Genomic DNA, 26871 nt, shown 5'->3' on the forward strand with positions numbered 1-26871 from the left:
ATGTAGGTATCTAAACATTTCCACCTCTTTACCACGACATCTCAAGTTCAAATTAATTTAAAACAAGCTAAGATAATAGTTGGGTCGTTTGATAAAGATAGCTGCAATATTATATAGAAGGCGAAAATATAATAATTTAGACTTTAGGTATATCTAGTACGTTCAATATTCTATTGGAAATACTAGGAAAACACAACCATACATTGGAAAATCCAATGACAAATTTTGCGAGAAAACTGTAAAATTAGAGCAAATGACACGATTTTAGTAAGACTACCAAAAATTATAAGAACTGAGCTTTTAAAAGCTGATTTTGAAATACCTCATGATTTATGAAATTTGTAAGGTAATAATTTCATTTTTATTCGATAATTTTCCAGATGCTTATGTAAATGTTACTTACTTATACCTAAAAATCCTCAGTTACATTAATTAAGTAATATTTCAGTATATAAATATTTTTTCTGAATGGTCTTTATTTAAAATTGAAAATATAATAGCTGCTAATGTTATTGCAATAGTTATGTCATTATGTGTGAATTCAAGTATAATAAAAATGCTTTTATATTTCTATAAGGAATGATTTAAAACGTATAACTAAAAATTAGTTAATTGAAATGGAGCTACATTGCTATGATTAACAGTACATTAGCTATATAAATTAAATAAATGTGTAAAAAAAATAGTAATAACACACATTCAGAAATCAAAGTAAATAAAAAATATTTCAATAAAATAAATAGATAATAGATATTATATTGAAAAATTAAATAGTGTAGTATGAAGTAATGATGCTAATAGACAATAGTAATGATAATAATAAAAAAAAAATACAGTAGGATAAATGTATTATATAAGTGCTTCTAAAGACTAATATTAAACAATACTCATCTGAATTGTAGTAATAATAATAATAATTATTATAATGTTTATAATAAATTAATAAATAATACAGAAATATAACGTACAATTCCAACAATAATTTTTAATTCGTTAATTTTAAGTGTCAATCACAAATTTAATTTATATAAAGAATATTATACTATTATGTATTTCAAATTAGGCTAAAAACTTTTATGTTTGTTTTTATAAATGTATTTAATATTATATCATCAAAACATTAACATGCAAAGAATAATAATTTGTGTAAACAAGCATAATATCTTATATAGATTATTAAGTATTCTTTATAACAAAATAGACTGCTGAAAAAAATTAAAATTTGATTTAAACTTAAACATAAATAAAATAAAATAAAGCAATTGATTATAACAATAATAATTTGATTATATTATTTTATTACTTCAAAATGATTAACATAGTTATTAATATAAAAGTGTATGTAACCATGTCTAAACATGCTAAAAATTGAATTTTAATATTAATATACTTATAAAACTGTCTCAAACTTCACAAAATGTATTAGTTGTATTAATTGTATTGATCATTCATTACTTTATTGATAAACAATAATAATTATAATAATAACAATGAAAACTTAATCACTTATTGTCAAATTATTCCACCAACAATTTACTATAGGAACAAGTGTTTATAAATATATATATTTCCAGTCATTACTTTATAATTTTTCACTCATGAATCTAGAATATTAATTTATAAGGCTAGTGATAAATAAATGTGAAATGTTATATAAAACTAAAAAATAATAACAATGAATTATCCTTAAAAAAATTATTTTAAATAAAAGGAATTTTTGAATGAAATTAGTTATTATATTGTTTAATTATCTCAAATAATATGTAAATAACATTAAAAAGGTACATTTAGATTTTGATAGATTATTCAATTAATACATTTTTGAATCAAAGCGATAAAATTAACTATTGAGTTTCTAGTCGTTTTAATAAGTTTATCATCTCAGAATCTTCAATGCATTCATAATATTTCAATCCTTGCGGTGTTAATAAATTTGTAATTGCTCCCTAAAAAAAAAATGTAATTTATAAATTGAAAACTATTCAGATATTATTTTACTAAAACTTACTTTATCAATTAAATACTTAGCAACTTTGAAATGATTTTCCCACAGAGCACACAGCAATGGAGTAATGCCAAAGTTGTCCTTCATCTAAAAAATAAACACAAATTAATAATTAATTTATAATAATATATTTTATTTTTGTCAGATTTTTTATTTAAATATTATGATCAGTAATATCAAATATTCATAATTTATACTTTTAAATGTTTAATTCAATTAAGTATTTTCTTGGATAAAATATTTAAAGAAATTTTTTTATTAACAAATGTATCTCAAATTTTAATGATATCAACTAATTTAACATGAGACCTACAACAACATTTTCATTTTAGTAAGTGATCTACATAGTTATCAGTCATGACAAAAGACTTAGTAGATCACACACTAAATTAATGCCATATAATATATATATTAATTACAATATTTAACCAAATTATTTTTAAATTTAGCTGTTTAAAATCTTTAAATAAAAATTTAATTTAATTTAATATTTCCATTAAATGTGAGAAATATATACTTGGTGAATGGTATATAGCATTTTTGGTTTTTTAAATAAAATGAATGTAAAATCAGAAGTTTTACATTAAAAAATAGTTACAGTATGGTCAGATTTCACTAAATTACCAACAACTTACATTTATATCAGCACCGTTTTGAATTAAATACTCAACAATATCCAAATGACCGTAATCACAAGCTTTATGTAACATAGTTCTTCCATTTGACACATTGTTTATATTCCAGTCCTAAAATATACAAATATAAATTTAAAATATTTATTAACTTGTGAAATTAGAGTCATATAATAATTAATATTTGTAATAGATATAATAACCTAGTGCAGGGGGAGGGTCTCAAACCTAATTAAGCTTTTTTAACCAAGTTATCAAGCTGACTGTTATTTAAATATGTATAATAATAATTATAATATAATATAATATTCCAAATGTATTAATAACATATAATTGTATACACGTTTGTACTTAATTTTTCAAAAAATCTAAAATAATAAAACAAAGAATGTTTATTTAGGTGTTATCCTTAACAATTAATAATACATAATGTCAAAACACTCGATGAATCTTCATTTGTTCGATAATATTTACGTGAGTTACAACATCAATATTAAATTTATTATCTTAACAATTGATTTTTGTCATTATTATAACATTTGAGAAAAAAATATAATGTATCAGTATTATTCCTTATCAAGTTTTATACTGTTTTTCAAGTTCAAATATGAAACTAAATAAAATATGAAAAATTAATAAAGATGGCTATGTTTTTAACAAAAAGCAGAATCATTATTTTGTATGTTATTTATTTATCTATAATGAAACCATTTCTGTTTTGAAAGATATAAATAAATAATACTTCTAGACATTTTTAAACCAAGTATGCATCTACATATGGCTGGCTGGTAATCTGTGACCTGATAAGTGTAAGTTTTAAACTTTTACTGAGGTTAAATTGTAAAATGTATTTTGAAAACTGTTGAAGAGATCTGATAACATGTATTTTATTCACCACTTTTAGCTTGTCAATAAAAACCATCTCACAGTATACCAACGACCACATGAGACATTTTGAAAAATCTTTATAGAAAAGAAACATTACTAATGGAGCTTGTTACCAAAGGCTTAAAATTGTTTAGATTACTTTTAATAATCAAGCAAGATTCTTCAAGGAGACCAGATTATAACAGTATAACAATTGTATACCTGGTAACAAGAGAAGTCTTTTTTAAAATTAAAAACAACTTGCTCATGAGATGATTTCAAAATTTAGTTTTAAGTCAGTACCTTTCCAAGAGAGCAGATTTTTTTTTAATGGAATACGAGTATATCCAAATAGTTCTATCCAAGTATAGAAACAAATTATATGATAAAAATGTATAAGCAAAACTGCTGAATTAAACAATCAAGTTAGATGAAAAATTTTAAAACATTTTATCACAAAAGCTGTTTCAAATTTATCATTAGTTAGTATACTTAAGTATAACTTTACTTTTAAGTACTACTGTCACTTAGTAACATATAATTAAATTAATTTTCCTTGTAAAAATAAGGTGAAGCTAAATAATAAAAAGTGAATAAAATAGATTCTTCCCTCTCTTAGAAGAAGAGAGGTTGACTCAGTACTTCTTTTTAGCCTGCTGTAAAAATAGGCTATAATTTAGGCTATAGTGCTATACCCTTAAATTGGTGCACATTCTGATTACATAAATTATTATAAAATACAACTTCAAATTTTTTAAATTAGGTAAGTAACTATGTTTTAAAAACAATATTATGATTCTGAACTTCACAATAACTTATGTAGTTATGTATTAAACTATTTAATTATATTGTCTTTTACTATAGATATTTTTCTAACCTATAATCTACACGGTATATATGAAAAGATTCTATTATATTAAATTTAAATAATAGATTTTAAAAGATAATTAATAACTTATACATTTTTAATATATTAAATATTATAGATACTAAATTGATTAATGTATCAAAATAAAATACAGATTTAAATAATATTATACAATCAATTTTAATTTTTAAATACTGTTCTACACAGAGATTGTTAAATTAAAAATAGTATTTTATGTAAATTACTATAGTAGGTATATTATTAATAAGAACATTACAGTTTGAATTTTAGGTGATTGTTTGCATATTAATTTAAAATGTTACTTATTGATGACATTTAACATAGCTTTAAAATAATTCAGATTTACTTTATTTAAAAGGTAATATATAAAATAATAAAATAAGATATCCTAATTACATTATAATATTGCATAAATCAATCATTCACTTTGAAAGTTGAACATTATTTACATTATATTAGTCTTCAACTATACAATAGGTGCATACTTAATAATTAAATATCAATTTTTATAAACCAACTAATAGTTTATAAACATTTTGAGAATTTCTTCACAAAATAAGTACGCAAAACATCAACAATATGACTTAATAAAAACCTCATATTAACTATCGTCTATCAACCAAACAGTTGAGATGCATACTTGAACATTTTATGTAGTGTTCATAAACTTCTAAACTATGTATTAAAAACAGAGAAAATATAATATAATACTTTTGATTGAAGTATACCTATTTCAGAGACAAAGTACCTACAAAGTTAAAAATTAAAAAAATTAAATATAAGCTCTCAGATAATAAGAATTAAAAAGTATGTATGTCTTTAATCATCACAGGAATATCATCAATGGTGATGCACCAGATGCACTGTACATCAATATATACAACATAATTAGATTTAAGTTTGTCAAGAAATAAATCCAAACTCTGAACAAAAACTAAAAATAATTACCCCGTTTTCTTTAGCAAGTCTCTGCAACTGTTCTTTGACTGTGTCAAGATCGCCAATTTGTAACGCCCACGATAAATCTTCACTTGCAACCGCACAGTTTCCGTTCTCGTTGGTGCAGACTTCCATCGTTTGGTAGGTACCTATACAATAGGTAAGTGTATGATATATATTATCCGTTTAGACTTCACACGAATTATTTATGAGTGATAAATCAAAGACAATTTAAAACCTTTTACAAGGCTGCAAAGTTCAACGTCGAAAACGAGTACCGTACACGTAATTTAATAGAACGGACATAAATTATTCAGTTAATGCTAAATAGTTAGATGGCATATTTCACGATTCACCTATTCCACTTATCATGTTATCATAGTTATTATTTTTCTACCTTATCGCGTGAAATAAAATCACATATTTTTATCAGCTTTATTCCGTATTCGTTGTTTCATTTTTTTTTCGAAAGTACTATAGCCAAAGAGGTTATAATATGTAAGTAGGTATCGTTATAACTATGGAGGTAATATTATAATATCATTAATAATATCTACCTACCGACTAGGCAGCGTGCAATTTTATTATACAGAAAAACATAGAACTCTCAAACGCTATAATAATATCTCAGAGTAATAATATACTCACCTTACTAGTTTCTAGTGTTTCAACTACACAATTATTAGTTATATAATTACTGTATAGAGGTACATTAGTTTTTTTTACAATAGTTTTCAATCTGTTATAGATTCGGTAGGAGAAGCGATAAATGATTAACAAGCAATTCATCAGGTCTATTGATTTTACAATTATGAAAAAAATAGTTCATTTTTCAAATTCAATTTGTGATTTGTGGTATAGGTAGCATATTTGATCTAGTTTATACTTAGGTAATTAGTAAATTAGTTAATAGTAATAAATTCGAGTAGGTATATTAAAAAATAATCGGGAATAACTAAAAAAAATAAATTACTGAAATTGAAAATTTTTAGACGAAACTAGTATTTAATAAAAGTTTCTTATGAGTAGTTAATTAATCAATTAAAAAGTATCGAAAGTTTTTAGTCACAATATTTTGATATACCTAGGTGTTTAAAGTTAAAATTTCGACGAAATTCGTAAAATCTTGAGTAACCCAATTTTCAAATAATTTTTATTTTATCAAAATTTAATTATCCAAAGTAGAGAAAAATATATAATACAAACGTTTTTTTTTTATTTAGAAAAGTCTAAAATTATTAGTACATTTTTTATTTCTTTATATTATTTAAGGATTATATAATATTATGTATGTCTATAATATGGTTTATGTCCATTACAGTACAATAAAACATGTTTAGGTATATATTTTACGGATTATAGTAGTTATATTACTTATATTTAAACTAATATAAAGATATTCCAATTTCTTTCTTCGTTTAACTTTTATAGTGATGTGCTCACATATATAAATGAATAACGGTCAAGTTATCGACCACAGATATAATACTGACCATTATAATGGTTACTGTCAATATATATCTTCATCATTAATGAAAGAGACGATTCGTATTGTAAGGTCACGTAGAAACTGAACGTATTTGTAGCAATAAAGCGCGTCTAGTGTGAGTCAAGACTCGAGAGATGGCCAAATAAGGGTCTACGCCGCCAAGAAAAATGCTAGTTTCTTGGATATACAATATGCAAAGGCCTTTGATAAAGCTACCAGCCACTATGATCACGGCGTGACCGTGTCGTCTTTTTCTCTAGAACATGCGCATCAGTCACATCAGCAACACCTCTCAACGCTGGATACTGCGAGTGACAACTGGATCTCTATTTTTACGAACTAAATTAGTGATTTTTTTAGTTGGATTTACACGTTCAGACTTTTTTTTTTGTGTCATCTTACTACAACTACACTATTATATTAAAGCTCAAAAAATATATCTACAGCTGCGAGACAGGTAAGATGCCTGATATAACTATAATATACCTACTTCATATTAATATCATAATTAACATAATTTATGTACAAATTTTATAATTTTATTTAAGTTCCGAGTATAATATTTATTATATGATCAAGAGCAATTATACGATTTGTGTTTATTTTTTTCTGGATTTCTACGGTTCGAGATTATACGGTCTACTTTTTTTTAGTTTCTGTAGGACAATACAATCTAGCCAATCTAGGACTATACGGTTAGTTACCTCCCGGATTTCTGTGATCCGTGACAAATGATATACTTATTACCTAATACCTAACTACATTATGATAATACTAATTATTAATGTTCAGTAAGGTGCCCGTTATTTGCGAAGTCTTAAAATTCAAGGTGAGCCGCCTGTGAATTTTTTCTGTGGTCTAAAAATAAGATCTACAAAATTTGAGCTTTATATAACATAATTAACAGGGCGCGCTCTAAGCCCAAAGTTTAGAGAAAATATAAAAATATGTAGTTTTTTAGATATTATCGCACAAGTTTTGGTTTTTTTTTCAAAAAGTCATAAGGTACTTTTTTATAAAATTTGTTATTTAAAAAAGTCTTCTTATAAATTTATCGCACAGTCAATATTTATTAATTATTTTTTTTTTTATTAAAAAACTAAAATAACTAGATGAAAGTAACATTTTATGAATAAAATTGCCCGTTTTTGTGTTTTTTGAAATTATCTCTCTAAATATTATAAAAATCATAAACTACTAAAATTGATCCAATTTATTTTTACTAAAATATATGTAACTATAAAATTCTGCGTTAAGTTAACTAATTTTGATTTAATTGAGAAAACATAAAAATAACTAATTTTTCTAAAAAAACAAATTTAATAATATGAAAAAAAGTAGGAGTAGGTATACTTATAGTTTTATTACCCGGAAAATTGCATTTATTTAAGTTAACAAATATTACATTAGAAGACTGGAATTTAATATAGAAAATATTCAATCTTTTGGTTTTGACACAACAGCGTCAACACTGGCAGATTGAAAGGAGATTTAAAATATCTATGTATAGCTTAGAAGTGGTATTCAAAATATAAGCAAGGTTGGCAAGGGGGTGTGGGAGGGGCAAAGCCCCCACGGGTCTGTGTTAAGTAATAGTGCACTTGGAACGCAGTTTTTTAATCGTTGGATTGAGCTCCTCTAGTTAATTTTTCCCAATTCGAGCACTGAATACTGATGTTATGTGATATATATATATATATATAGGATTTATGCTGTTGACCATTGAGGCCACATCTACCACATTAAACGATATAAAGTACCTACCTGCTATAATAAGTGTATTAAGACATCTGTATAGGCATATTGCTATAATTATAAATAATACATAGGACATAGATACCTACAATCTATATATGGCTATTAAATATTAATAATTAATATCTCTAGTCTACGTAAATATTAAATATATTATAGTAGATGCTGACAAAATGCCATATACGATTGCTGACAGATGACAGTTAAAACAAAACATTGATGCTTAACTAATAATATTGTATTACAAATTTAAAACAACTTTAATTATTAATTTAAGATGTATAACAATATATGTATTATTATTAAAATACAAAACTCTACATAAGACTTTTAGATTCATTACCTGTAGTGGCAATACCTTTATTTGAATAGAAAAGTTATTGGATATTATTGATGTTTAAGTTTGCATCTTCATCTAGAATACTAGAATATATTTCTTTAAGTTTACTTATTTGTTCTTCGAAGACCTAAAAAGAATTTTCTTATATCAATACCGGATTCAAACATGTTGACATGTTATGTCATAGAACAGGTATTTTTCTTTCTTTATAAATATACCTAAATTAAAATTTATTTACAATAAACATGCATAGGTAAGTGTATACTGTAACATTTTATTCGTTTTTAAAAAACGTGCACCCGGGGTTAAGTGTTGGCTTTATGCTTTATGCTTCCCTTTATAATCCGGTCCTGATTATATTTTATTCAATAATTTATTATTTAAGTTTAGTATAAGATTAATAGAGTAGGACCCTGCGTAAAATCATGAATTAATAAAAATTATTTCTGAAATATTGAAATATATAAGTATGTTCTATATAAATATTTTATAAATTATAATAATATAATACAGTAAATTCCCGTTACAACGAAAAATCCCGTTATAACGAAAGTCATAGAAGTCCCCTGCCGAAAAGCAGAGCTTATAAAGAGCTTATTCGAATTTTCGTTATAACGAAAAAAAAAATTCGGTCCCCTGGAGTTCGCTGTAACGAGATTTTACTGTATATATATATTTATACTATGTCCAGCGAGAAAACATGACATGGTCAAACGTAAATCAGTTTTGTCTATCTCCATGGCCCCATGCGATATTCTGCTATACTGAAACCTGTCACGATGACAGCCAGGGTGTTGGTGGGTATGACCAGAATTTACATGTTCTCTTCTTTTGTTGGGCAAATTATTCAAGTATGTATCTATATTAAATATTTATTATATACTATAATGGGTGTTGTCTGTTTCAATCAAAAATTAATTTTCCGTTTTCCGCCAAATTATAAAAAACGTCATTCCTTTTTCTGCCAATTATAAATTATAGAATTTTAAAGTTTGGGAACCCTTATGTAAAGATTTAATAATATCATATGTTTTATTATTAACTATAATGTGTGTATAAACTAAAGAGTATAGTGACTGTATACTGTATAGTTAAATAATAATTGTACACCTACAATTAGTTTAATCATTAGGTATTTTATAATATTATTATAAAGAAAGTATTTAAATTATTTTAAAAAAATGACCACAATAAAACATATGAAAAATATCAACAAAGTTTGTCTTTCAAAAAAACATTTTATTCCTATGAAATAAATTCTTTTATTAAAATAATCACTAATTTAAATCGAATTATTCAAAAGTAATAAATTACCGCAACATTAAGTTGTGCATAAAAAAAATAAAAATAATAAATGTATTAGGTACATATGTATATTATTGTGTAAAACTACTATTGTTTTTACTTATTTACTGAGTATACAGTGTTTTTATATTTGCATATAGTTTTGACAATAATATATCATAGCTCGATTAATTATTGATTGAGACTGAAATCACATTATAGTTACTAAAAAAATATAATAATATTAAATCTTTTACTTAAGGATTCCTAAATTTAAAAATTTTATAATTCATAATTGGCGGAAAGGGAATAATGTTTTTCTAATTTAGCGGAAACAGGTGACACCCTTGGATATAAAGTACTATACAAGTAGCCAAATACTTCGATCTTAATTCGTTCAATGCCTTAGTGAGAATTAAATCCTTCCCCTATAATGATTAATTTTTATATTTTTTATAATAGTTAAATTTAATCTAATGTTAAAGCTGATAACATAAAGTTGAAAATTGGTTTTGCCAAATCAATTTGGCCAAAAGGCAAATTCTCTTTGTTATACGAATTTGTTAGACGGAGCACGGAGATAATATATGCGACTATGTGGGTGTAACGTCATCTGGTTCTCTTATAGTTAAATGCATAAATAAAATAAATGTAATAAAAACATGAAAATATTGTGTACTTACATTCAATGTTATTGTGTTCCACTTCTTTCTGAAACGATCGACTTTTTCTTTAATAACTTTCTGAAGTTCTAGAGATATTAAACCTTTTAAAATATAATATTGTATAATAATTTATATTGTGAATATAAAATAAAATAGATTGGTTTTTAAATTAATCATCATTATTTTAGGTATTTAAAAATATTTTAATAGGTAATATCTATAAAAGTACTTATAGGTATAATTAGAATTTACAAGTTTATTATTCAAACAAATATAGTATTGTATTATACATGTAGGTATATTATAATTTATATTAATATCCATATTATAGGTATTAAACAAAGGCTGACGATAATACTTTTAATTACATTTTTGTATATAAATACTATAAATAGAATCTTATATATTATCACAATCAGAGCCGGCCTTAGGATAGAGCGAGGTTTGGGGTAAATTTTTTTAGGCGAGGCCTAAAGTAAATTTTTTTTCTTATTTATAAGTCAGCTAGGCCCAAAATGTCATACCAAAGCGAGAAGCTCGGAACAGGGGCCGCACTGGCTTCTGCCCGAGACCAGCACTAATTATTAAAATAACATAATATACTTTTAATTGTCGACCGTCACAAGACATTATAGCCAAGGTTACCTATGTGACACTTTAAATTATTTTGACATCATTGTCGTAATCGTATTTATTAAAGGGATTTGAGATTATTAATTTTATCATTTATTTGAGTTTAGAGTAATAATTTATAAATACAATTAATAAGTGCTAACTTTTAAAATGTCAAACGCGAATAATAATTTTATTTATGTGAAAGGGAAAGATTGAAATTAAATAATACCTAGTTTATAGTTATAGGTACCATACTAGTATTTATAATCAATGCTACCACGTACTAATTGGAAAGATATCTATGATTTATCTTTATGTAATGTAGCTAAATTAAAAAGAATAAAACAATATTAATTAAGATTCAAATATTTTTTTTTATATATATACTTACAATAATCGATGAACTTGATAGTTTACCAAAAGGAGAAAAATAAAATGATTTTAGGTTTATTGATTTTATTTTATTATTTAAATAAAAAAATAAAATGAGTATATGCATAAAAAAATAAATTATAAAATGTTTGGTCACTTTGTCAGGTTATTATTGCAACTTAAAATTTGTTTTGATTTTTAATTCTAACTTTATTTTATTAATTGTGCAAATATGCACTTTCATTTAAATTATTGTTTTTAAAAGTAATAATATCTTAAACATTAAAAAAAGTACCTTTATCTTTAAAAAGGTTGTAAAAAAAGAAATAATCTCTTGTTTATTTAAGTTATATGATTAAAATAATATTCGATCTTTAAATAAAATAATCTATTAAGAAAATATTATAAAAAACAAAACAGGTAAAATATTATAGTCTTTTATTAAGACACACAAAAAATTTAAATAGATTTATATTAATAAATAGTGGATTAATTTTTTTTTTAATGTTCGAGGTATGTAAATATATATTTATATATTATATTATTCAATTTCGTATTTACCTAATAATCGACATTGGCCTAATCTTAGTTTTTGAACTAAGTCCAATATTTCTATACACAATTTTTCTTTGTAGAGCAATTGTTCAAGATTTAAACCTATATTAACACAAATTATACTTCATTAAACTTTAAAGTATCTACATATAACTTCTATATATTAAAAATTACTATTGTTTTTCGATTTCCATATAAATTTTAATCTTAAATCAACTACAAATGGACTATCTTTATGAATATTCATTGACTTCAAAATTGCTTCAAAGCTTTTTGGACAAAACACATTTATGCTCTTCATAAAAATCTCGATATCTTTGTAGAAACATGTCATTTCAGTGCTTGTTACTAATTTTGTGCAAATCTTGCATTGCCAAATCGACATTTTGTTTAATGGATTTATTGGTAAAATGCGCCCATCACAATTTTTAACTATGCAATTCAGCGATGCTAAGTCAGCTCCAAATTCCTACAATAAAATAAATATAATTGAAATTAGGATGTACAACATAAAAATGGTGAAAATATATTATGATAACTAACTTCTGTGTCACAACATCGACTACAAGTGCAAATAAATTGTTTTGAAGTTAACAAATGATGATGTCGTAATGAAGTTGGCCAAATTAAATTTGTGTAACTTGTAGTAATTTCCTGTCCTTTATATATCGGTAAGGAAGCTTTTACAATCATTTGAAGTTTTTCATCAAAATTGTGCATTGTGTTAGGAACACAGCAATGGTTCATAAATGATGCTACAGGATACAGGCCTTTTAAACTTATTAATTTATTTTCACGATTTAAAATTGTTTCAAAACAATTAGCATCCATTATTTTACAAGTAGTTATCATTATTTGTTCATCCTCCTTGTGTAATTCCATACTTATGTTTCTTTTCAATTCTTCTACCTAGTTATAATATGTAATATAAAATATAAAACTTTAATTTAAAATGACAAAGTACAGTACACACATGAGCCACCATCTTAACCACGATTTAACATTTAGAAAATAGCACCAATTTAAAAGTTTAAAACTAGTAGATTAGTGCAAAATTAATAACGTATGTATATAACATTACATATTTGTATTTAATTTGTATTGATTTTAAATATAGTTATTTTAGATTTGAATAATTTGTCTAAATCTTTTAGACAATTAATTAAACGTATTGTGGTTTTATAACTATATAAGTTGTTTTTGTGTGTGTTTAACTTAACAGTTAACGTACATTATTTTATTTTATATTATACTGGATAATTGTATTTTAAAAATAATAAGATTTATTTTAAGATATGTGTTTATTTACACCCATTTATACCAAACGAAAATTCATGCCGTTCTAACGCGTTCTATCTAAGGCGGTACTGAGTTAAATATTTATAATAACAATTATTTTTTTTTAATTTCAATAAATTTAGGAATTTAATACAAGATTCTTCATAAGTTTTCATTATAATAGTTATAAAAAATATCAAAAATACATAGGCATGATTTTGTTTATATAAGCGTTTGATGTACACATTTTTACAAATTCTCAAAATAACAAAAATTTGGAAATTATTTTTAAATTGTTCAATTTTTATAGCCATTAAAATATAATATTGAAACTTATAATAACGACTGTATTTATTTTCTTCTATTGTAAAAATATTTTTCATCGAAATTTTAGTGCTATATGTTTTATTACATTTTATAATATATGCAATGTCAAAATGACTGTTTCATGTAGACATGTAGATTAATTTTGAAATATTACCTATAATACATTAACATGAAACTATTCACATTGTATTACGGTAAGTAAGGTGGTATTGACTCAAAAGTAAATAATATAAAGCCAGAAGATTTCTCTAGGGTCCCTTAAAAATATTGATGTGATCCTTCCAGCCTCCAGCCATGAAAGTCTAAACAGCACGCTTATACCAATTTTAATATGCGTAATATTGTTGTATGTCACCCCTGCACTTAAAGTTAGATTTTTGGTGCCGTTAAGTAAGGTTAGGTTAGCATTTGAAACGACCTTTTTTCATCCAGCGGACTTTAAATAACGTTTTTTCCGCTTTCAAAAAATTACTTTCTAAATCAGATTAATATGCATGCACGTTTATCGATATTCGATATACGTATTGTCTAATATTATATCAACTATCAAGTACTATATAGCTAGTTAGGTTATGTTGGATCATTCCTGAGCAGTTCCACGAAATTGAAGTTTAGTGAATCTAGATACAGCTAAAGAACGGTAAGAACAGCAGTATATAGTGGGTTGTACGTTTGATAATAAATCTATTAATTACCTAGGTCCTAGGTACATGTTAGTATTTTATATAATATTATAGTAGATACAGCATGCTTAGTATAACCAAAAAAATGGCCAGATTTAGAAATAAAAATAAATCGGTGAGGAGCGGTCAGCAGTGGAATTTTGAAAATTTAAAAGATTATAGTTAAAGGACTCTGCAGAATCATTAAAAAATACCTCAAACGTGAGTTTTTCTGTCAATTTCTTTTGCAATGCGTCCAGGAAGTACTCATACTCGCCGTGTTTGATCGACAAGCCCCGGACGGCTGTTATTGCATTGTAAATGCCCACCGACCACGTCTGTCCATCGCTCTTGGTTTTCGGGCGCAGCTGGCAAACGTACCGGCATTCGTCTCGGTGTTCGGGTCGGTTGGCACACTTACTACCACACACCGGCCACTGGCAACCACCCGGACATCCTGTCGGCTTCGTTACTACCGCATAACACACTGGACACACCGGACTTCCTGCGCCATCCGGGCTCATCGTTCTTGGCGAAACGATCAGCGGCACGTCCACGAATATCACGTCACCCGCGTTGTAGTCGCGGGTAGCCACGATACCGCGACCGGCCACTGTTGCGGACCCAGCGCAGATCGTCCATCCACCATAGCTTTTTGCGCCTCTTTGGGACAGATAATTCTTTACACAATCGTTGATAGCGTCCATATCCATACCTATTATACCGTGTGGGCGGCGCTGAAGTGTGTGTTGTTTGTTTACTAATCGCAGCGCTATAAAAACAATCCAATTTGTTACTTTATAACTAAAAAAATAAAAATAAATAATACTTATTATTTTTTCTTATTGCATGTTAACTGTTATACTATTTTTGATAATTAGGTTAATACAGGTTAGCAGAATAATTAGTGTTAAATTATTCATTCAAAAAATAAATTATGTATTTGTTTATTTAATTAAAATAATAATAATTTTATAAAAGCAAAAAAAAAAAAAATTACTCATTAATTAGTTTTAACTACATATTTTATAGTCTCGAAGATAGGTAAGTATGTAGGTATCAACTAGCTTGATTCCATTTTGTTGAGTACTGACTGTACGGTAATCTTGAGATTTGTGTTCGGCGCAAGTTATATAGGTTCCGGATGTACCAGTGAGTCGATGTATTACATTCTACGCAATAGATATATGTACCTATCCACTAACGCAGTGTATAGCATTAAATTCGTAAATTAACAGATCCTTTATTTATTATTATAAGCAAAGTTTGGTGAATTAATGAAAAGAAATAACTGAAGTTAACTGAACTCGAGATTCGTTAATTGTAATAAGAAGTTAATAGTTAATAAATAATACATTAACTAGCTAAGTTAATATAGAAATAACAATACAATTAACCAAATTCAGTTTAAAATATTAATCTACTTTTGTTAATCATAAGTAGTATGATAATTATATAAAAAGTATTTTGTGTTTATCTATCTCGTATGTATTATACTATTTTATCAAAACATTTCAGCATTAGTTTATTTTTTATTTAAAACCAACTGTGTTTACTGTATACAGTAGTTACTAGTTAGTAATTATTAATGTATAAAACAATAACAAAACCAACGATTTTATAAATAAAATTAATATAACTTAATAGATTATTTTTGAATTAGATAACTGAAAAAAAAACTGAGTTATATCAACAGTCGATTAAACCAGATATAAGATCTTAAATTAATTAGAAAATTAACTTTAAGTATAATTAACTTTTTAACTATACTTATTTAATGCGCACCTTTGAATACTGGTAAACGTTACGTTGCACTATACATGGACGATATACCAATAAATAAAACAAGATATCTCTGCCGCAGTCGTATTCAAGTAAGTATATCTATAGTCTACACCTAAATAACAATGTATACAATATTAAATCTATTATAAACAATATACTTTCTATGTAAAATGTGATTACAATCATAAATTCTTGTAGTTGTAGTATACCTTATAGTGACTTAGAACGTAGGTATACCTGTCTATTAACGGCATGAACGGATACTGAAATTGCTCGTTGATTATATATCCCGAGTAATAAATTGTCACACGAAATGGCAAAGTCTCAGTTTTGTGTAATGTATTTAAAGCCATACGAATCATCAGGACTATCGATATCAAAATAGATCGTCGCCTGTGATTATATTGTACGATGAAATAAATGGACGATGGCCAAGCACGATTCTTCACGTAGATAGGTATACGTATTATACATCTACCGGCGGCTAAAATTAACTAAATTAACCGACCAATATTGTTTTTTTAAAGTATTATTATACACACATACGGAAAAGAAAAAAAATACTCATAAAGAACGTCTTCTGTTTTATTTCTAAATTTATGGTGGGGCTATATAGACTGATGCTTCTCGCCGAACAGACAATAATGTTCCATTGATATTATTTTTAAACTAGGTGTAGTTTTAATTATCCACTATTCCTCTAAATTTAGTTGAATGTTTTTATCAAATCTAATTATTTATTCTGTTCCAGTGGCGTACACGGGATTTTAGTACAATGGGACAGACCAAATTATAAGAGGTCAACTGTGTAGGAAACCAACTATTAAATCCAAACAGCTCGACGTTTATGATTTAGTTTATACTTCGTGGGATCGACAAATTAGGTAGAAAATAGAAATACGATTGAGAACGGTCATTATTAGGGCTAGGATTTCTATGCATTTGCAATGTTTTTTTCCTTAAGTCCAAATTGATTGTCAGATATGTCCACAATTTGGCTTATTTTTGATTAAATAGTAAAATTTTTTTTTTGTATATTTTGAACATAATGCATATTATTGCATATATATAAATTGTTGACAATCTTGATAATTTTAAATTGTATTTATTTAATAAATGTCTATAATTATTGGTTTATTTGTCGAATTGTTGTAAATATACTACCTATTTAAATTTTAAACTAAAATTAACTTAATACTAAAGAAGAATAGGGGATTCAAAATATTTCAAAAATGTTTAACATTATAAACGGTGATTCTAAAACGGAATAAAAAGATGTAAATATTACTTTAAATCCAGGACAAATTATGTAATTTAAATATGCTCCAAAAACATTGTGTGGTGTGGAAAATAGTTTCAGCCAATATAAATCTTCGATTTAATCGCCGGTCGTTCCCTTTTTAAAATTTAAAAATAGCATGTAATAATATTAACTAAAATTTAAAAAAAAATGTTTTTGCATATTTTTGTAAATAAAATGCATATTTTACAATTTTTTACTGCATAGAAATCCTAGCCCTAGTCATTATCGCCGATAACTTTTTTTTACACCCTTTTGACTATTACGATTGAGGGCGTATACCAATTGCCCTCAAAAGTACTTTTTTAGACAAATCCCCCCCCCCCCCAACTAACCTAGAACGAAATATACCAGTTGCCCTCAACGGCCTCAACCAAATGTACCAAAATTGCCCAAAATTGTGTAAAATATTTATTTTATTTTTATATGTAATATATTTACATAATTTTTTATTTGTTTTACCGTTTCAACATTTCAAACGGTGTATTTGGAGTTTGTGTTTATTTATTTTTAGTAAAGTAATATTTTTATTTTTTTCCAGTAACTTGTCGATGACGACGACGATTGTATTTTATAATAGTTTATTGCTTATCAAATTTATTATAAATTATAGATACAATTATACAATACACTATACATTTTTTTTTATAGGTATTTTGTATACTATTATTGAAATTACACTTCGAATATTTGTTTAACACCAGTTAAAGTTACTAAGTACTAACTGTACCGCCGAATGTACATTTTCTGTTTTATAAATAATGAACAATTATTTACAATCAACTATGTAGCAAGAAAGATTAAATTCCTTAGCCATAATAACTATAGAAAGTAATTTAACATTAGGTATCTAATATCTAGAGTATGAAGATAGCATTGATGACCTTTTTAATTATAATAACGTGAAAATATAAAGAAAAGAAATTTAATATTTTAAGTTATTAGGTTAAAAGTAATAGGTAATTATGTATTATAAAATAAATGTGTCACAAGCCTTTGGGTGATGCCGGCGATGGATCCAGATCTGGAGGATTCTTCTCTACGCTTATAAGTGCTGGAGAATAAAACCACCTATTAGATATTAATCTCAGATTTACACTATTACTTTCCTGCTGCTTGTCTGAGGCTTTCGAGGTCTGATATTCGAGAATATGATCAAGTACATCGTATATAGAATATATGTATAAATTTTAATAGTAATAGAATATACTATGTATATTATTATTATGGACCTTATATGACTCACAGTTGTGTAATACCTATGTTATTATATGCAGTGATATAGTAAGGTTTATCTTTTTGGAAAATAACACTGTATGTCGCTTATAATTATTGTATTTATTCTTTTGTTATAAATATTATTATTATTTACATATTTACCTCCCCTATTCCATGGATTGGTATTATAATCATATACATAATAATATGTGAGAGCACCTGGTTTTGAGAATTGTGTGTTTTATAAACGGTTAAAAAAAATTGAAATTTTATTATTCGTTAAAATTATCATATAAAATCATGTATTATAGTGTTTATGAAGAATCAGCTTACATAATATCTATAGAAGTTAATAATAGTAAATTAGAATCATTTACTTAATCTAATGGTCTGGATTTCATGACACTAACTTAAGAATTGAGTGTTTTATAAGCAGATAATAATATGAATTTTTAATATTCGTAAAGATTATCATATAAAATTGCATGTTTTATAGTGTTATTAAAGTATCAGCTTAAATGAAATGTATGCAAGTTAATAATGGTAAATTAGAATCAATTTCTTAATATAGTGGTCCTGGTTTCAAGAGATTAACATGAGAATTGTGTGTTTTATAAACAGTTAAAAAAATGAATTTTTAATAATCGTCAAAATTATCATATAAAATCATGTATTATAGTGTTTATGAAGAATCAGCTTACATAATATCTATAGAAGTTAATAATAGTAAATTAGAATCATTTACTTAATCTAATGGTCTGGATTTCATGACACTAACTTAAGAATTGAATGTTTTATAAGCAGATAATAATATGAATTTTTAATATTCGTAAAGATTATCATATAAAAATGCATGTTTTATAGTATTTATGAAGAATCAGCTAACATAATATCTATAGAAGTTAATAATAGTAAATTAGAATCATTTTCTTAATATAGTGGTCAAGGTTTCAAGAGATTAACTTGAGAATTGAGTGTTTTATAAACAGTTAAAAAAATGAATTTTTAATATTCGTAAAAATTATCATACAAAATCATGTTTTATAGTGTTTATGAAGAATCAGCTTACATATATCTATAGAAGTTAATAATGGTAAATTAGAATCATTTTCTTAATATAGTGGTCCAGGTTTCAAGAGATTAACTTGAGAAATGTGTGTTTTATAAACAGTTAAAAAATTGAATTTTTAATATTCGTCAAAATTATCATACAAAATCATGTTTTATAGTGATTATGAAGAATCAGCTAACATAATATCTATAGACGTTAATAATAGTAAAAAAGAATCATTTACTTAATATAAAGGTCTGGATTTCAAGACACTAACTTAAGAATTGAGTGTTTTATAAGCAGATAATAATTTGAATTTTTAATATTCGTAAAGATTATCATATAAAATAATGTTTTATAGTGTTTATGAAGATTCAGCATACATAATATCTATAGAAGGTAATAATAGTAAATAAGAATCATTTTCTTAATATAGTGGTCCAGGTTTCAAGAGATTAACTTGAGAATTGTGTGTTTTATAAACAGTTAAAAAAATGAATTTTTAATATTCGTAAAAATTATCATACAAAATCATGTTTTTTAGTGTTTATGAAGAATCAGCTTACATATATCTATAGAAGTTAATAATGGTAAATTAGAATCATTTTTTTAATATAGTGGTCCAGGTTTCAAGAGATTAACTTGAGAAATGTGTGTTTTATAAGCAGATAATAATATGAATTTAAAATTCGAGTCAAAATAATCATATAAAAACATGTCTTATAGTGTTTATGAAGCATCAGCTCAAATGAAATGTATGCAAGTTAATAATGGTAACTCTTATGAATGAAAATTACAAGTCAAAGGTGTTAACTAAAATTTTATTCAGATTATTAACGAATCTCAATTGTTTCACTGCCATTAATTTACTATCAATTATATTCAATAACCCTTACACGCACATTACATAAACCCAATATTATTAGCAGTATCTTCTAGTCCATTTTCAGCATAGGATGTTGATACTTTCTTAAGTGGTAGAAATGTGAATTCATGTTTCTGCATGCCTTGAGTGATCTGACATACGTCAATCTGAAAAATTGTATTAAGTTAATAATGTATAATTGTTAAAGAATAACTTGAGAATTTAGTATTTTATAGGCAGTTAAAAATATGAATATAAAATACGAGTCAAAATAATCATATTAAAACATGTCTTATAGTGTTTATGAAGCATCAGCTTAAATGAAATGTATGCAAATTAATAATGGTAAATTAGAATCATTTTCTTAATATAGTGGTCCAGGTTTCAAGAGATTAACTTGAGAATTGAGTGTTTTATAAACAGTTAAAAAAATGAATTTTTAATATTCGTCAAAATTATCATTTAAAATCATGTTTTATAGTGTTTATAAAGCATCAGCTTAAATGAAATGTATGCAAATTATTAATTTTAAATTAGAATCATTTTCTTAATATAGTGGTCCAGGTTTCAAGATATTAACATGAGAATTGTGTGTTTTATAAACAGTTAAAGAAATGAATTTTTAATATTCGTCAAAATTATCATATAAAATCATGTTTTATAGCATTATTGAAGTATCAGCTTGAATGAAATGTATGCTAGTTTTTAATGGTAAATTAGAATCATTTTCTTAATAAAGTGGTCCAGGTTTCAAGAGATTAACATGAGAATTGTGTGTTTTATAAACAGTTAAAAAAATGAATTTTTAATATTCGTCAAAATAATCATATAAAAACATGTTTTATAGTGTTTATAAAGCATCAGCTTAAATGAAATGTATGCAAATTATTAATTTTAAATTAGAATCATTTTCTTAATATAGTGGTCCAGGTTTCAAGAGATTAACTTGAGAATTGTTTGTTTTATAAACAGTTAAAAAAATGAATTTTTAATATTCGTCAAAATTATAATATAAAATCATGTTTTATAGCATTATTGAAGTATCAGCTTAAATGAAATGTATGCTAGTTTTTAATGGTAAATTAGAATCATTTTCTTAATATAGTGGTCCAGGTTTCAAGATATTAACATGAGAATTGTGTGTTTTATAAACAGTTAAAGAAATGAATTTTTAATATTCGTCAAAATTATAATATAAAATCATGTTTTATAGCATTATTGAAGTATCAGCTTAAATGAAATGTATGCTAGTTTTTAATGGTAAATTAGAATCATTTTCTTAATATAGTGGTCCAGGTTTCAAGATATTAACTTGAGAATTCACTGTTTTATAAGCAGTTAAAAATATGAATTTAAAATACGAGTCAAAATTATCATATAAAAACATGTTTTATAGTGTTTATGAAGTATCAGCTTATATGATATATATGGAAATTGGTAATGTTAAATAAGAATCATATACTTAATCTAATGGTCTGGATTTCAAGACACTAACTTAAGAATTGAGTGTTTTATAAGCAGATAATAATTTGAATTTTTAATATTCGTAAAGATTATCATATAAAATAATGTTTTATAGTGTTTATGAAGATTCAGCATACATAATATCTATAGAAGGTAATAATAGTAAATTAGAATCATTTTCTTAATATAGTGGTCCAGGTTTCAAGAGATTAACTTGAGAATTGTGTGTTTTATAAACAGTTAAAAAAATGAATTTTTAATATTCGTAAAAATTATCATACAAAATCATGTTTTTTAGTGTTTATGAAGAATCAGCTTACATATATCTATAGAAGTTAATAATGGTAAATTAGAATCATTTTTTTAATATAGTGGTCCAGGTTTCAAGAGATTAACTTGAGAAATGTGTGTTTTATAAACAGTTAAAAAATTGAATTTTTAATATTCGTCAAAATTATCATACAAAATCATGTTTTATAGTGATTATGAAGAATCAGCTAACATAATATCTATAGACGTTAATAATGGTAAATTAGAATCATTTTTTTAATATAGTGGTCCAGGTTTCAAGAGATTAACTTGAGAAATGTGTGTTTTATAAGCAGATAATAATATGAATTTAAAATTCGAGTCAAAATAATCATATAAAAACATGTCTTATAGTGTTTATGAAGCATCAGCTCAAATGAAATGTATGCAAGTTAATAATGGTAACTCTTATGAATGAAAATTACAAGTCAAAGGTGTTAACTAAAATTTTATTCAGATTATTAACGAATCTCAATTGTTTCACTGCCATTAATTTACTATCAATTATATTCAATAACCCTTACACGCACATTACATAAACCCAATATTATTAGCAGTATCTTCTAGTCCATTTTCAGCATAGGATGTTGATACTTTCTTAAGTGGTAGAAATGTGAATTCATGTTTCTGCATGCCTTGAGTGATCTGACATACGTCAATCTGAAAAATTGTATTAAGTTAATAATGTATAATTGTTAAAGAATAACTTGAGAATTTAGTATTTTATAGGCAGTTAAAAATATGAATATAAAATACGAGTCAAAATAATCATATTAAAACATGTCTTATAGTGTTTATGAAGCATCAGCTTAAATGAAATGTATGCAAATTAATAATGGTAAATTAGAATCATTTTCTTAATATAGTGGTCCAGGTTTCAAGAGATTAACTTGAGAATTGAGTGTTTTATAAACAGTTAAAAAAATGAATTTTTAATATTCGTCAAAATTATCATTTAAAATCATGTTTTATAGTGTTTATAAAGCATCAGCTTAAATGAAATGTATGCAAATTATTAATTTTAAATTAGAATCATTTTCTTAATATAGTGGTCCAGGTTTCAAGATATTAACATGAGAATTGTGTGTTTTATAAACAGTTAAAGAAATGAATTTTTAATATTCGTCAAAATTATCATATAAAATCATGTTTTATAGCATTATTGAAGTATCAGCTTGAATGAAATGTATGCTAGTTTTTAATGGTAAATTAGAATCATTTTCTTAATAAAGTGGTCCAGGTTTCAAGAGATTAACATGAGAATTGTGTGTTTTATAAACAGTTAAAAAAATGAATTTTTAATATTCGTCAAAATAATCATATAAAAACATGTTTTATAGTGTTTATAAAGCATCAGCTTAAATGAAATGTATGCAAATTATTAATTTTAAATTAGAATCATTTTCTTAATATAGTGGTCCAGGTTTCAAGAGATTAACTTGAGAATTGTGTGTTTTATAAACAGTTAAAGAAATGAATTTTTAATATTCGTCAAAATTATCATATAAAATCATGTTTTATAGCATTATTGAAGTATCAGCTTGAATGAAATGTATGCTAGTTTTTAATGGTAAATTAGAATCATTTTCTTAATAAAGTGGTCCAGGTTTCAAGAGATTAACATGAGAATTGTGTGTTTTATAAACAGTTAAAAAAATGAATTTTTAATATTCGTCAAAATTATCATAAAAAAGCATGTTTTTTAGTGTTTATGAAGAATTAGCTTACATAATATCTATAGAAGTTAATAATGGTAAATTAGAATCATTTTCTTAATAAAGTGGTCCAGGTTTCAAGAGATTAACTTGAGAATTGTTTATTTTATAAACAGTTAAAAAAATGAATTTTTAATATTCGTCAAAATTATCATATAAAATCATGTTTTATAGCGTTATTGAAGTATCAGCTTAAATGAAATGTATGCTAGTTTTTAATGGTAAATTAGAATAATTTTCTTAATCTAATGGTCTGACTTTCATGACACTAACTTGAGAATTCACTGTTTTATAAGCAGTTAAAAATATGAATTTAAAATACGAGTCAAAATTATCATATAAAAACATGTTTTATAGTGTTTATGAAGTATCAGCTTATATGATATATATGGAAGTTGGTAATGTTAAATAAGAATCATATACTTAATCTAATGGTCTGGATTTCAAGACACTAACTTAAGAATTGAGTGTTTTATAAGCAGATAATAATTTGAATTTTTAATATTCGTAAAGATTATCATATAAAATAATGTTTTATAGTGTTTATGAAGATTCAGCATACATAATATCTATAGAAGGTAATAATAGTAAATTAGAATCATTTTCTTAATATAGTGGTCCAGGTTTCAAGAGATTAACTTGAGAATTGTGTGTTTTATAAACAGTTAAAAAAATGAATTTTTAATATTCGTAAAAATTATCATACAAAATCATGTTTTTTAGTGTTTATGAAGAATCAGCTTACATATATCTATAGAAGTTAATAATGGTAAATTAGAATCATTTTTTTAATATAGTGGTCCAGGTTTCAAGAGATTAACTTGAGAAATGTGTGTTTTATAAGCAGATAATAATATGAATTTAAAATTCGAGTCAAAATAATCATATAAAAACATGTCTTATAGTGTTTATGAAGCATCAGCTCAAATGAAATGTATGCAAGTTAATAATGGTAACTCTTATGAATGAAAATTACAAGTCAAAGGTGTTAACTAAAATTTTATTCAGATTATTAACGAATCTCAATTGTTTCACTGCCATTAATTTACTATCAATTATATTCAATAACCCTTACACGCACATTACATAAACCCAATATTATTAGCAGTATCTTCTAGTCCATTTTCAGCATAGGATGTTGATACTTTCTTAAGTGGTAGAAATGTGAATTCATGTTTCTGCATGCCTTGAGTGATCTGACATACGTCAATCTGAAAAATTGTATTAAGTTAATAATGTATAATTGTTAAAGAATAACTTGAGAATTTAGTATTTTATAGGCAGTTAAAAATATGAATATAAAATACGAGTCAAAATAATCATATTAAAACATGTCTTATAGTGTTTATGAAGCATCAGCTTAAATGAAATGTATGCAAATTAATAATGGTAAATTAGAATCATTTTCTTAATATAGTGGTCCAGGTTTCAAGAGATTAACTTGAGAATTGAGTGTTTTATAAACAGTTAAAAAAATGAATTTTTAATATTCGTCAAAATTATCATTTAAAATCATGTTTTATAGTGTTTATAAAGCATCAGCTTAAATGAAATGTATGCAAATTATTAATTTTAAATTAGAATCATTTTCTTAATATAGTGGTCCAGGTTTCAAGATATTAACATGAGAATTGTGTGTTTTATAAACAGTTAAAGAAATGAATTTTTAATATTCGTCAAAATTATCATATAAAATCATGTTTTATAGCATTATTGAAGTATCAGCTTGAATGAAATGTATGCTAGTTTTTAATGGTAAATTAGAATCATTTTCTTAATAAAGTGGTCCAGGTTTCAAGAGATTAACATGAGAATTGTGTGTTTTATAAACAGTTAAAAAAATGAATTTTTAATATTCGTCAAAATAATCATATAAAAACATGTTTTATAGTGTTTATAAAGCATCAGCTTAAATGAAATGTATGCAAATTATTAATTTTAAATTAGAATCATTTTCTTAATATAGTGGTCCAGGTTTCAAGAGATTAACTTGAGAATTGTGTGTTTTATAAACAGTTAAAGAAATGAATTTTTAATATTCGTCAAAATTATCATATAAAATCATGTTTTATAGCATTATTGAAGTATCAGCTTGAATGAAATGTATGCTAGTTTTTAATGGTAAATTAGAATCATTTTCTTAATAAAGTGGTCCAGGTTTCAAGAGATTAACATGAGAATTGTGTGTTTTATAAACAGTTAAAAAATTGAATTTTTAATATTCGTCAAAATTATCATAAAAAAGCATGTTTTTTAGTGTTTATGAAGAATTAGCTTACATAATATCTATAGAAGTTAATAATGGTAAATTAGAATCATTTTCTTAATAAAGTGGTCCAGGTTTCAAGAGATTAACTTGAGAATTGTTTATTTTATAAACAGTTAAAAAAATGAATTTTTAATATTCGTCAAAATTATCATATAAAATCATGTTTTATAGCGTTATTGAAGTATCAGCTTAAATGAAATGTATGCTAGTTTTTAATGGTA

At 25.1% G+C, this 26871-nt stretch overlaps 2 protein-coding genes across 4 annotated transcripts; both read right to left on the reverse strand.

Annotated features, from left to right (window-relative positions):
• Positions 1-1266: 1266 nt before the first annotated feature.
• On the reverse strand, positions 1267-5475 carry LOC132927100 (myotrophin-like). Its single transcript, XM_060991563.1, has 4 exons — positions 5342-5475; positions 2641-2751; positions 2009-2092; positions 1267-1946 (listed from the first exon to the last, which is right to left on the reverse strand). The coding sequence occupies exons 1-4, from the start codon at positions 5465-5467 to the stop codon at positions 1845-1847; spliced, it is 423 nt and encodes a 140-aa protein (XP_060847546.1). The 5' UTR covers positions 5468-5475; the 3' UTR covers positions 1267-1844.
• Positions 5393-19133, reverse strand: LOC132927099 (SET domain-containing protein SmydA-8-like). Of its 3 annotated transcripts, none has more exons than XM_060991561.1 (9): positions 16697-19133; positions 16460-16571; positions 14890-15446; positions 12951-13316; positions 12582-12876; positions 12414-12509; positions 10884-10966; positions 8935-9043; positions 5393-5481 (listed from the first exon to the last, which is right to left on the reverse strand). In XM_060991561.1, exons 3-8 carry the CDS (start codon positions 15385-15387, stop codon positions 8954-8956), a joined length of 1428 nt encoding a protein of 475 aa, XP_060847544.1. In that variant the 5' UTR covers positions 15388-15446; positions 16460-16571; positions 16697-19133; the 3' UTR covers positions 5393-5481; positions 8935-8953. The 3 variants fall into 3 exon arrangements, with proteins under 3 accessions (XP_060847544.1, XP_060847543.1, XP_060847545.1); XM_060991560.1 differs by having other exon boundaries at positions 16669-19133; XM_060991562.1 differs by having other exon boundaries at positions 14890-15478; positions 16669-19133.
• Positions 19134-26871: the final 7738 nt, after the last annotated feature.

Source organism: Rhopalosiphum padi, chromosome 3 (genome assembly GCF_020882245.1).
Source record: "Rhopalosiphum padi isolate XX-2018 chromosome 3, ASM2088224v1, whole genome shotgun sequence".
Lineage (NCBI taxonomy): Eukaryota > Metazoa > Arthropoda > Insecta > Hemiptera > Aphididae > Rhopalosiphum > Rhopalosiphum padi.